The sequence below is a fragment of the Zootoca vivipara genome, chromosome 15, assembly GCF_963506605.1.
Source record: "Zootoca vivipara chromosome 15, rZooViv1.1, whole genome shotgun sequence".
Classification (NCBI taxonomy): Eukaryota; Metazoa; Chordata; class Lepidosauria; order Squamata; family Lacertidae; genus Zootoca; species Zootoca vivipara.
Genome location: NC_083290.1, coordinates 42,508,415 through 42,521,843, shown reverse-complemented (window position 1 = coordinate 42,521,843; position 13,429 = coordinate 42,508,415). Strand labels below are relative to the sequence as shown.

The window sequence follows — 13,429 nt, the reverse complement described above, 5'->3', positions numbered from 1 at the left end:
ACTATAAATCAAGATATTAATAAAGATAATCTTCAATAGAATTGCCACTTGGCCAGTTTCTGCATAATAACTAACCAGCTCAACAGGTTTGTCTCTCTCCTCCTCCCTGCTACTGGCCTGGCCTGGGATGGGTTTTCCTTTTAACAGCTTTGTTTCAGCAATGGACAGTAGGCATGCATTAAAATGAAATTATTTCCCACCTACACTTATGATCTGTGGTAACAGCCTGATTTGCTCTGTTAAAGAGGAACCACCTGCAATCCATTTTTCCACTATAACTGATAAATGTTAGGAGTGTGCACATGCCCCAAAATTCGCTTTGCATTTGTGCATTAAAAAAATTCCAGTTGATTTCTGAGTCTCTCTGTGTATACTCCCTCCGATTTTCATTTCACATCTTGAACCACTCCATGTAAAATAAAGCTCTGTACTTCTCCCATTCATTATACACTAGCACCCCGGCTTACGTTACCCTCGGGTAACATAAACTTCGGGTTGCGAGAGCAGCAAACTCGGAAGTGTTTCGCCACATGCGCAGAAGCAGTCTGCCACCACATGCGCAGAAGTGGTCCCTCCAGTTGCGGAAACCTCGGGTTCCAACCGGAGCTCTGGAATGGATCCTGTCCGCAACCAGAGGTACCACTGTACCTGTAATCTATCTATCTATCTATATATAAATGTAGGCATTGTGCGCACAGAGGTCACAGCCTTTCTCCGTAACTGCTGAACTGTAATGTAACAAATTTGGCCACAACGTTCCATGCCCATCAGGGAGGGATCTGGCATTAATCCCCCCCCCCAAAACCACACCTTTCACACCTAAAATAATGATTAAACACAAAAAGTGGCGCCCAAATTAGACTTCACCACCAGAAGTTCTGAAGAATCCAGTAGCATCCAAAAGAAAGGCAGATCGCACGCTGCTGCCTCCAAAGCTGTGCTGCCAGATGACATCACAAAATCCCACAGCAACCAACTGAAAACAGGCCTTTGCAGCAACAAGTTTTTGAAACTTACAGTAGGGGAGTCAGGGTTGGGACAAGGCAGGTGAGGAGACTCTAAAGGGAGACTCTGAACAGGGCCGTCTTAAGCAGGTCGGGCACCCTGGCGCCATGGTGCGCAGATCGCTACGGCGCCCCCGCCCCTTCCCGCGGCTGGTGGTTTTCGCGTGGCTTCGCCGCGCAGCGCCCTCCTGCCAACCCAGCACCCTGGCATCCCGCACCACCCAGCCTACCCCTAGAGCCGGCCCTGACTCTGAAGGGCCATTTAACAGGGAAATGGCCATTTAACACAAAAACCCACAGCAACGCGTGGTTGGGGCAGCTAGTTGGAAATAAAATAACAGCTCTTTCCCATTGAAACCAAAATGGATTAAATCTACAGGAGCCAGAGTCCCTCCAGAGTGGATTAAGTTTGCCAAATTGTAGACCGGGGTCAGCAACCTTTTTCAGCTGTGAGCCGGTCCACCGTCCCTCAGACCATGTGGTGGGCCGGACTATATTATGGAAAAAAAATATGAACAAATTCCTATGCCCCACAAATAACCCAGTGATGCATTTTAAATAAAAGCACACATTCTACTCATGTAAAAACACACTGATTCCTGGACCGTCCATGGGCTGGATTGAGAAGGCGATTGGGTTGCATCCGGCCCACGGGCCTGAGGTTATCTACCCCTGTTGTAGACAAATAGGTCCAGACTTTTTGTGAAAATACAGTGGTACCTTGGTTTTCGAGCGTCTCGGAAGTTGAATGTTTCAGTTTTCGAACACCAAAAACCCGGAAGTAAAAGCTTCCATTTTCAAACGCACCTCTGAAGTCGAACGGCTTATGCTGAGTGTTTCTCATTTTTTTCAATTAAATTTGTAGAACACCCTTTGTGCCTCGGTTTTCAAATGAATTACGTTCGAAAACCGAAGTACCACTGTGAAAGGAAATTCACTTTTCTCTTTGCTGAGGCTAAGTAGGTCTGGGACTGGTTAGTGCCTGGGAACAATATGAACACCACCTTGGGTTCCATGATGGATGGAAGACACACACACACACACACACACACACACACACACACACACACACACACACTTTTTCTCTTCCTATGATAGGATCATCTCCACCATGGTGCCATAGCTGCCAAGTTATCCCTTTTTTTAAGGGATTTTCCCTTATGCTGAATAGGCTTCCTCGTGAGAAAAGGGAAAACTTGGCAGCTATGCATGGTGCATGTGAGCACTTATGTCCCTTCAGAGGTATTCCTTGGCACTAGGAAGACCCAGTGAAGCTGGTCCTACCTGCACTATACATTTAAAGCAGTATCATGTCACTTGAAACAGTTGTGGCTCCCCCACTGTAGTTTGTTAAGACAGCTGAGAGTTGTTAGTAGGCCACTATTCCCCTCATTGAGTTCTCTGGGAAGAGGGATTGAATATTAAAACATTCTCGGAATTGTAGTTATGTGGGGGTAATAAGGGTGTTTTTTTTAACAACTCTCAGCACCCTTAACAAGTTATACTTCCTGGTATTCTTTGTGGCAAGCCATGGCTGTTTAAAGGTGCATGATACTGCTTTAAATGCACGTTGCAGGTGGGGCCTAGATTGTGGCATGTTCTTGGTTGTGGTGTGTGGTGTCAACAACTGTTCCTTCAGTTTGCAAATGAGCCCATGACCGCCCCCTCCCCAGTTGGCAGCCCCTTAATCAAAGGAATCAAGATTTGTGTGCTTTGTAAACACTGTTGATCCCCATTCCTTTTGTTTAAAAATATGTACCGTGGAGAAGCTTAAGTGCCTACCCTCCCCTTTGATATCCTACTCTGAATCTAAAAATAGACATACAATGCCATTGGGGAAATATAATTGTGGGCTTATTATGCAATTATCTCTGGCCCAACTTAATTTTCATCTCGAATAACAAACCCATTGTATTCTTTGCAGGGATCTTCTTTCCAAAGACTACACCGAGACCCATTACTCCCCTGATGGCAGAGAAATTACAACAAGCCCAAATGTTGAGGTAAAGGCCAGAACATCTCGTTGTAAATGTCATGAGAAGGGTGGGTTGGGTGCATGGCTATAAATGAGACTCTCAAAGAAAGGTGCCTTGCAAATGCATGAGGATCGACTGAGTGTACGACCAGGGACAGATGGATCAGTCGTATTTCTGGTCCATCTCATTTTTGCACCTCATTTTCACCACTCTCCCACTCCCTCCCAGTATGCCCAGCAGCCCTGCTAGTGGGAGGGCACATAAACAGCACCACCCCTCTCAGCTGGTTGCTCCTTTGACAGATGCTGTTTTTATGTCCTCACTTGACACTACTTCTGAGCATAGCTGCCAAGTTCCGGCCTGAGAAATAAGGGACTGGACCGGAAGTAGCAGACCGGAAGTAGCGCTGTCACCATTTTGGAACTGGGCGGAGCATGCTCAGAAGCTACTTTTGATGCTGCTCTGCCCTGTTCCAAAATGGCCACCACACCAGAAGTCGCGCTGCAGCCATTTTGGAACTGGGCAAAGCAGTATCAAAAGTCGCTTCTGAGCATGCTCCGCCCAGTTCTAAAATGGCCACCGCGACAGAATAAACCGGGGGAAAAAAAAAAAATATCCGTTTTTTCGGCTGGGAACAGCTGGAAAAATGGGGGTTTCCCGGGGAATACGGGAGACTTGGCAGCTATGCTTCTGAGTAGATGCAGCTGACCAATTAACCATTCATTTTTGTCATATTTCTGCACTTGATGTATGCTGCAGTTCTTTTTTATCACTTGGCACAATGAATAAGCCCAAAGATGTTATCATGGTGCACCTGATGTGTGGTGGAATTCTCTTTACATGTAACTTCTGTGTGTCATTGGTTGATTGTATACCGCCCTATAGCTGTAGATCTCAGGGCAGTTCACAACCTAAAATGTTGCACGTAATTTGTGTTTTGTGGCTTGTGCTTTAATGATGGCTGTGGGGTGTGTGCACATTGTTCCCATGTGGGCACCAGTAAATTATGATTGAATGGAAACTGAATTAACATGGAGGCATTGTCATCAGAACCGCCAGCAAACATTTGAAAGCATCTCACACAGGTGATGCAGCATATCTGTTTTCTGTTGCTACACAGGGCAGGACTGAACCAATAGGTTAAAATTACAAGAAAGGGGATTTCAGCTAGACATTAGGAAGGACTTCCTGATGGCATGAGCATTTTACAGTGGAACAGATTGCCTTGGAAGATGGTGGACTCTCTGGTTTGTTTAGTTGGCAGCTAGATGGCTATTGTAGCAGTGGATTTCCTGCATTAGCAGTGGGTTGAACTAGATGAGCTCTGAGATCCCTTTGAACTCTGTGATTCTGTGCTTTGAAATGGTATCATTGTGTGGGCGAATGGCATGTCTGAGGGTTCATTCTGCAGATCTAGTTGTGTAGCTGTATTGTTGACCTCCAGGAAGACAAGTTTGGTGGGAAGAACGGCTTGTAGCCTGAACAGAATGTCCCACAGTCCCTCCGCTTTGATTGCCTGCCCTTCCACAGAACTTGTTAGTTTCTCTCAGAGACGGTTTGCTGTCAGCTCTGTTCTCAGTGGACTGATCTTCTGTTCTTTCAAATAGCTATGGAGTTATGACCTGTAACAGCGCATTTGTTTGAAAGTCAGTGTAACCAACATATTTTATCATTTGCTTGCTGTCTGTGATGTTTCTCTCTGTTATCAACATTAGATTTAGAACAGTTTTGACCCAGCTCTGTTTGAGAGCAGGTATTGGCACACAATATCTTATTCATAATCAGCACTGTATTTGGAACTGCTTAATTTTAATTTCTGTGAGAAAAACTTTTTAATCTTCTTTGATGTGAGCTGTGGGTACATGCCAGCTTGTGTTTGTCTTTTAAACTCCACATTGCAGAAGCTCAATAAAAATGCCTTGATGTGCATCTGCATGAAAATGCTGAGTCAATAGCAGTACATTCCGAGGCATGTCTATTCAGAAATAAGCACCACTGGCTTTAATGGGGCTTACTTCCAGGTAAGTATTTAGAAGGTTGCAGCATCATTCAATTTACTACAAAGGTCTTGCAATGCAACAAATAAGGCATTTGCACACTAGAAGCAGAACCCAAAGACCTTGAATTTGCACTGGCTTTCATTGTCCTTCCAATCCCACCCTTCTCCCTCGTAAGTACTCTTTGGCTCACACATTATGCTAAGCCATGGTTTGTTAAAAGTATGGTTTAATAGACCATGACTTAGTGTTATGTGAAACTTCTGCTGGCTGGCTTAACTATGGTTTGTTGTTGACTTACAAACCTTGGGTTCTAGTCAATTAATTTTTACTCAGAGTAGACCTATTGAAATTAATACTCATTCCAACTTTGGTACATTGATGTAAATGTGCCTACTCTGAGTCAATGTTAGTGGCATACAACCATTTGATTTAACTGTGTTATGTGCGTGTCACATGTGAAATCAGCACCTTTCTTTAATCATGGTTTGGATGGTCACCAAGCTGCAAAGCAAAAGTCATTTTTTTTAAAAAAAATCTGGACTCAGCTAGATTGGTGAAGAAAAAGTGTTTTATATGTGTTGTATAGAAGATGGCGCTGTTGAGTCCTGGCTTTCCCTACCAGATTTCCCTGTATGAGTTTACAACACGTTTAACTCAATCGCTTCTTTGATGTGTCTAGGATAGATCCAGCCTCTGTGGGACAACTCATAGTTAACACGTACTTTGTTAAACAAACCATGGCTTAATGCATACCCTCCAACTTCCCGATTGAAAAATCCGGGATCAGCAGCGGTGCAGCACCGGAAGTCCAGACATGCGTAGAAGCGACTTCCGGTGCTGGGCTGCCTGTGTCTGCATGTCTGGGCACCAGAAATTGCTTCTGCGCATGTCCAGACATGCGCAGACAGCCGGGAGCCAGGATATGGCCGTCGGCAGGAGCTGCATTCCAAATCCGGGGGATTTATGGGATATAAATCCATTCGGGATAACAGCAGGAAACGGTAACAAAATACGGGGGTTTCCCGTGAAAAACGGGAGACTTGGCAGCTATGACAATGGTATTGTGCAAACCAGGTCAGTATAGGTTTCTTCTGGCAGAGATCTCCTTCAAGTGTAATTTTTACTACTGTTTTCTCTGGGAGGGGGGAGTTCCCATTTCTGAAAATGTGTATGTTGTGGGCTTCATGTCCTGCCTTCCTATGTTCCTATTGCCTTTAATAAGTCCTGCTTGTGAACTTCCCAGAGGGCTCTGGACTAGATGGATCTTTAGGTTTGATCCAGGAGGGCTCTTCTTATTTTCTTATGTTTGATTTCAGAAGGTGCCACCGCTGAGCAAACATAAACACAGATTTACAATTCACACCACAAAAGGATTAGAGATTAATGTGTACTAAGTATAGGTCTGACTACAACAGAGTTAATGCCTCAAATGTTTGCCTTCAAATAGAACTAGCTGAGAGCTGTTCTAAGCCATTGATGGAGTGAACATGTGTACGTAACGGGAGGAAACATAGGAAGCACATGGCTGAAGACAGATGATCTGAAGGTACACAATGGAACAACCTTGCTGAAACTTAGTAGCTTTGGATCTTTCTAAGACCTAAAATGATCCATACAGAGTTAGCCCTAAAATGATCCATACTGAGCCACAAGACTGTGTGAATAACTTTCCAAAGTTTGGCTTCATTGGATGGTTCTAGTATTATGAGAGATGGAGGGAGATGCCTCCTGCACACCAGACATAATCTCTATCACCTCCCACCCTTGCTCACCTTTCCCCCATAAATGAAGCCCCTCGACGAACTCATATGGTTCTTCTTTCTCTATCCCCTATCAAATTACACTAATTTGTGTAACTATCTGGAACAAACCTTTTCTCATAAAAGAAACATTTGTCCTGCTCAGAGGTTGATGGGTATCACCTGCACCTTCTAGAATTCCCAGAGAAAAAGGCATGGAGCTGCTTGAGTCACATGCTTTAAGAAAATTGAGATATTCATTTCCAAAGGTTATACCTCAGTAGGCATCCCCTCACAGCAGATGTTTTACAGGTTATTCCAGATGCTTTCCTTGGACCATGAAAATGAGTTACTCAGTTATAGGCACAAAAGCAGTCACTGTGTCAAGTTCCCTAAGAATAACTAAATAACTGCATGTTCTAGCAGTTCCTGTTTCTAGCATGCGAAACTGGTTATTTTTAGCCTGTGTTCACTGTCAAGTTTCCTACAATGAACAACTCTAATAATACACTAAAAAGGTTTTTTTAAAATATAAACTATTATATGGTTAAAATCAAACCAGATTTTATTTAACTGCATTTAGGGTATAATCCTGTGCCTCCTGGGAAGGCATTTCAGCAGCCATAGGAAGGAGCAGATCTTCCTCACCTAGGGTTGGGGGAGAAAAATTCAATTTCCAATTAAAGGTGAATCTACTTATTTTTATTTAATTTTATTTATTAAATTTATATACTGCCCTTTATCCAAAGATCTCGGGGCGGTTCACAAGATAAAAATAAAATAAAATAAAAGGACAAATAAATAGTTAGAATAAAAACAAAGCGATACCTCCAAACGCGTTTTAGCCAAAGGCTTGGTTGATAAGGGCATACAAAGGGTGCCATCCCAGAGGGGGGGGCAAAATCCCCCCTGGGCAGCTTGCGCCGCCTCACTGCGTTTGGTCCCCCCGCCAGGAGGATCGCGCCACCGCGCCGCAATCGCCCCCCCCAGAGGAATGTGCCGCCTCACTGTGATCAACCCCCCACCGGGAGAATTGTGCACACACTGTGATTGGATTCCACCCCTCAGGATTGCGCCGCTGCGCCAATCACCCCACCCCATGTGCGGATCATGCATACCATCCATTTTTTGGGGGTGGTGGTGGTGGTGGGAAAGCGGGACATCTTGTGCACTCTTTCTGGGGCCCCTATCTGCATGGTCTTTCTCCCATCCCACCCTGACCAAGCCATGCGCTTTGTTTGCCACCACCCCAACTCCTGATCCATATGCTCATTCTCCAACCACCCCACCCAATCCATGTTTTCCCCCACCCAATCCGCATACTCTTCCCCCACCCAATCTTTGTGCCACAGCTGCCTCCTCTTGCCACAGCCTTATCTTTGCCAGCTCTTTCTCCTCTGCCACCGCTGCCACAGCTAGGCCTTGGCCTTCTCGTGGCCTGCTTGGCTTCTCTGCAGCCCTCTGTAGAGGGGCACCTGCATCTGGAAGTGTGCTTCCAAATGCGCTGCACCCACTTCTGAGAATATGGTGGCAGCAGAGGTCAGCCACAGCAGCAGTGGAGGCTGCCCCAACCATTCTGGAGAAGGAGGTGGTGGTGGCGAGGTGGCAAAAGCGGGACACTACAGACTTCAAACAGAAGTCGGGGTGGCTTTTGTGAATTTGTGATGTCCCACTTAATTCAGGGCACTTGAGGGATGAGAAGATGTATAATGAAGGTGCCAGACAAAACTTCCTGGGGAGAGCATTCCACAAATGGGGAGCCACTGCAGGAAAGGCCCATTCTCATGTTGCCACCCTCTGGACCTCTTGTGGAGGAGGTACACACAGAAGGACCTCAGGTGACAGTGGCTGGTTTATATGGGGGGAGGTGGTCCTTGAGGTATTGCAGGCCTCAGCCGTTTCCAAAACAATATGCATGCCAAAACACAGCTATTCATTGCAGTTTGCACTTACTGGAATTTTGCAATGCAGCTCTCTAGCCAAGTACAGTGGTACCTCAGTTTAAGAGCAGTCCTGTTTATGAACTATTCGGTTTATGAACTCCGCAAAACTGGAAGTAGTGTCCCAGTTTGCGAACTTTACCTCGGTCCAAGAACGGAAGCTGGATAGTGGAAGGGCACCGGCGGCAGGAGGCCTCATTAGGGAAAACGCGCTTCGGTTTAAGAACGGACTTCTGGAACAGATTAAGTTCATAAACCAAAGTACCACTGTAATGTGTACAAGATCCTAAACTGGCTCCCAGTACATTTCCGAGCACAATTCAAAGTGTTGGTGCTGACCTTTAAAAGCCCTAGATGGCCTTGGCTCAGTATACCTGAAGGAACATCTCCACAGGATTTCTTTCCCTGGCAACATCTACAACCAGGAATGAATACATCACCCTGGAGCTGCCATTAATACTTAAGAACATACATACATTATTTTATTATGTAATACATACATTATTTTATTTGTATGCTGCTTTTCCACAGTCCAAACCATGTTCAAGGCAGCTTACAACATGAAAAAATACATAATTGCAAACATAACAAAAATAGTCATAAACAATAAAAAAATCAAAAAGTACAAAGTGAAACAATTTCCACATAAATCATAATCTAAAATAAAAATACAAAAAATCTAAAATAAATGCAAGACATCTAAAATAAAGTTACAAAAAAAATCAATGACAGCAACTACTCTCCCACACACCCCAACAAAAAAACCATCCCTTTAATAGGACTCAATGGGAGGGAATTGGGACAGAGCAGAACAAGTGGACACTGGAAAAACCATGCAGATGCCAACTTTTGCTCTGGCAGGCTTGGATACAGTGGTTCCTCCACCACAGATTCTCACGGATTGTCTTGCGATTGTTTCTGATGGTCGGTCATGGGGAGGGAGTATAGTTTAGGGACAGATGACATGTTTAGCATACTGAAAATCCTTGGTTCAATTCCTGGCATCTCTGGAAGGAATGATGAAGTCTATCTTACTAATGCCATAGGGTATGCCTGATTTGCTGACAAAGTTTTTATGACAGCTTCCAGCAAATGTATAAAGCAGAAAGGCAAGCGTTTTAAAAAAAATATTGCCTAAATATTAGACAGGATGAACAATAGTGAGCAAAGAACTCTTACTGGCATTGTCTATGAATTAGGGATTTTACAGGAATGTGGGAAATTCCCTGTAGCAATGTTGTACATGTTCTGTCTTTCTGTTCATTACGTAAGAATTACACATGACAAGTTCTCTATTTTTAACTATTGTCTTAACTGTGCTCAGCAAGGTTATTCTTTGACATCCTCACATGATTCACAATCAAGCTGCTGTTGAGCCAGATATGCTGTAGGTAGCAAAAGACTGCTGTTCACTGGATGGCAGCTGTTGTGGGATAATGTGAGGTCTTTGACTGGGCCAGCATTTGTTGCTGCTAACGCTTGTTGCTGTTGTTTAGTCATTTAGTCGTGTCTGACTCTTCGTGACCCCATGGACCAGAGCTCGCCCAGCACTCCTGTCTTCCACTGCCTCCCGCTGTTTGGTCAGACGCATGTTCGTAGCTTTGAGAACACTGTCCAATCATCTCGTCCTCTGTCGTCCCCTTCTCCTTGTGCCTTCCATCTTTCCCAACATCAGGGTCTTTTCCAGGGAGTCTTCTCTTCTCGTGAGGTGGCCAAAGTATTGGAGCCTCAGCTTCATGATCTGTCCTTCCAGTGAACACTAAGGGCTGATTTCCTTCAGAATGGATAGGTTTGATCTTCTTGCAGTCCATGGGACTCTCAAGAGTCTCCTCCAGCACCATAATTCAAAAGCATCAATTCTTCGGCGATCAGCCTTCTTTATGGTCCAGCTCACACTTCCATACTTCACTACTGGGAAAACCATAGCTTTAACTATACAGACCTTTTTTGGCAAGGTGATGTCTCTGCTTTTTAAGATGCTGTCTAGGTTTGTCATTGCTTTTCTCCCAAGGAGCAGACGTCTTTTAATTTTGTGACTGTTGTCACCATCTGCAGTGATCAAGGAGCCCAAGAAAGTAAAATCTCTCACTGCCTCCATTTCTTCCCCTTCTATTTGTCAGGAGGTGATGGGACCAGTAGCCATGATCTTAGTTTTTTTGATGTTGAGCTTCAGACCATATTTTGCGCTCTCCTCTTTCACCCTCTATTAAAAGGTTCTTTAATTCCTCCTCACTTTCTGCCATCAAGGTTGTGTCATCAGCATATCTGAGGTTGTTGATATTTCTTCCAGCAGTCTTAATTCTGGCTTGTGATTCATCCAGTCCAGTCTTTCGCATGATGAATTCTGCATATAACAAGCAGGGAGACAATATACAACCTTGCCGTACTCCTTTCCCAATTTTGAACCAATCAGTTGTTCCATATCCAGTTCTAACTGTAGCTTCTTGTTCCACATAGAGATTTCTCAGGAGACAGATGAGATGATCAGGCACTCCCATTTCTTTAAGAACTTGCCATAGTGTGCTAGCAATGTGTAAAACCTACTCTTAAATTCTGTAGCTGTTCCAGCCTTTTTGCATACTTGCATTGCACTTTACGGAGACTTTTTAGGGGAAATTGGTGCTTCACAATTCAGTCACAATATATTTAGAGGATTACATGAATCAATTTACCCACTAGCTTCAGAGACCCTTCTCCAGGTGCTCCTAACTTTGGAGTTTAGGCAAGTGGCCAGCAGAGAGAGGGCGCCTCTTCATTGGGCCTAGTGGCCTTTTGGGTCACCTGCAAACATCAGCTTTCAGCAGGGAGGGAAAGAACTCTTATGTTGTGTGAAGTGTGCAGTTGCCCTTATTTCCTCTGCAAGAAGATCAAAGGGAAATATCTCCTCAGACTTGAGTGCCTTGCAAAAATCTGGAAAAAGTAACCCATGCATTTTGCAATTGCATCCCAAAAATGACATGCATGTCTTCTGACGTTTGAGGCATTTAGATAGTTGTTAAGCAGGATGTGCAGCTCTGATATTCATTGCATTTATTTGCATTCTCATGCAGGGATCACGGAGTTCTTTTTGCTTTTGACACAGTCAGGGGAGAATAAGAGTGTTGGAGAACTTACTTTTACAACTTTGTAAAACAAAAAAACAAAAACAAAAAAACACATTTTCTCCATAGAGAAAAGAGAAAGTGAGAAGAGCTGCAATAAATAAATAATTTTTTAAAATGAATATATGCCTTTAAAGTCCTAAATTGCTTCAGCTCTGCATATCTGAAGGAGTATCTCCACCACCATTGTTCAGTCCAGACACTGATGTTCATCTCTGAGGGCCTTCTGGTGGTTCCCTCACTGAGAGAAGTGAAGTTACAGGGAACCAGACAGAGGGCCTATTCTGTAGTTGCACCCGCATTATGGAACGTCTTCCCATCAGATGTCAAATAAATAAAGAATTACATGACTTTCTATAGACATCTGAAAGCAGCCCTGTATCCAGAAGCTTTTAATGAGTGATGTTTTCTTATTCTGTTGGAAGCTGGTCAGAGTGGCTGGGGCAACCCAGTCAGTTAGGTGGGCTACAAAACTGTTATCATCATCATCATCATCATCATCATTATTGAAATAGCTTTGTGTGTGTGTGTTAAGGGTGTGTGAGTGGGTCTAGCCCTGTCCACTTTTGCACCTGGTCCCATCCACTACTGGAAGGTGGCCCCTGACAGCTTTCCACTGGAGTAATGTGGCCCTTGGTTTGAAAAAGGTCCTCCATCCGTACACTATACAGTCCTGGCTCAGTTGTACAATGCTGTTCCTACTCGTGCCCTTCCTCTCCTTCCCGCTGCCTCCCGAATACTTGTCCACAACAGCATATGTGTGCCTTTCACAGCAGGAGTGCAAAATTGCAGATATTCATGGCACTATCATGTCATGTCATATCATGTCATCGTATGATATAATGTAACTTCCCATCATACTATGCTATAGATGTCATTACTTTTTAGATGGCTTTGGTAAAAAGCCAGTGGAAGTTAATGGTAGGCTTAAACACATTTTACTGGGTCCATAAGGAGGCTTTTTTAGATGTAGCTTTCGAGTTTGTCACTAGCTTCATAGCAATGTTTTATTGCAGTCGAGCTTGAATGGGAAAACAAAGAAAATGGCAGCCCTATGCCAACAGGGGATGCAGATAAGTGGTGGAAAATCTGAACCAGCTGGATCTGCCAGTTTTAAAGCTGCTTTGTGGTTAGCAGCCAGCCATTAATTCCCTTGGACCCTGAGTGGTTAAGCTTCCTGTTTTTAGAAGCCTCTATACCAAGTGCAGGCTTTGCCTATATTCAGAGCAGCTCTCGTATCTAATTTCATTTCACTCTTCAATCTTTCTATGCATTTCTCCTGCTCTGGAGGGTAGAACTCAAACCCATGGCTTCAAGTTACAAGAAAGGAGATTCTGACTAAACATTAGGAAAAAACTTTCTCAGAGTGAGAGCTGTTCAACAGAGGAATGGTCTCCCTCAGAAGGTTGTGGACACTCCTTCCTTGGAGGTTTTTAAGCACAGGTTGGGTGGCCATCTGTCATGGATCATAGATGCCAAGTCTCCCGCTGAAAAATGCAGGATCAGCAGCGCCGGCACCGGAAGTCGCTTCTACACATGTCCAGACATGCGTAGAAGCAACTTCCGGTGCCGCTCTGCCCAATTTCCGGTGCCCAGGCATGGGCAGAGTGGCACCCAAAATGGAGCCTCACTGGCAGGTAGGAAATCCAGGGGATTTCCAGGATTTTTT

General features: G+C 44.3%; 1 protein-coding gene across 2 annotated transcripts in view; it reads left to right on the top strand.

Moving 5' to 3' along the window:
* Nucleotides 1-13,429, top strand: part of ADAM28 (ADAM metallopeptidase domain 28) — an 88,506-nt gene that overhangs the window by 22,657 nt on the left and 52,420 nt on the right. For both annotated transcript variants that reach the window (XM_035138811.2, XM_060268346.1), the window contains exon 4: nt 2,929-3,007. In XM_035138811.2, the coding sequence (XP_034994702.1) occupies nt 2,929-3,007 (79 nt within the window). The remainder of the gene's footprint in view (nt 1-2,928; nt 3,008-13,429) is intronic.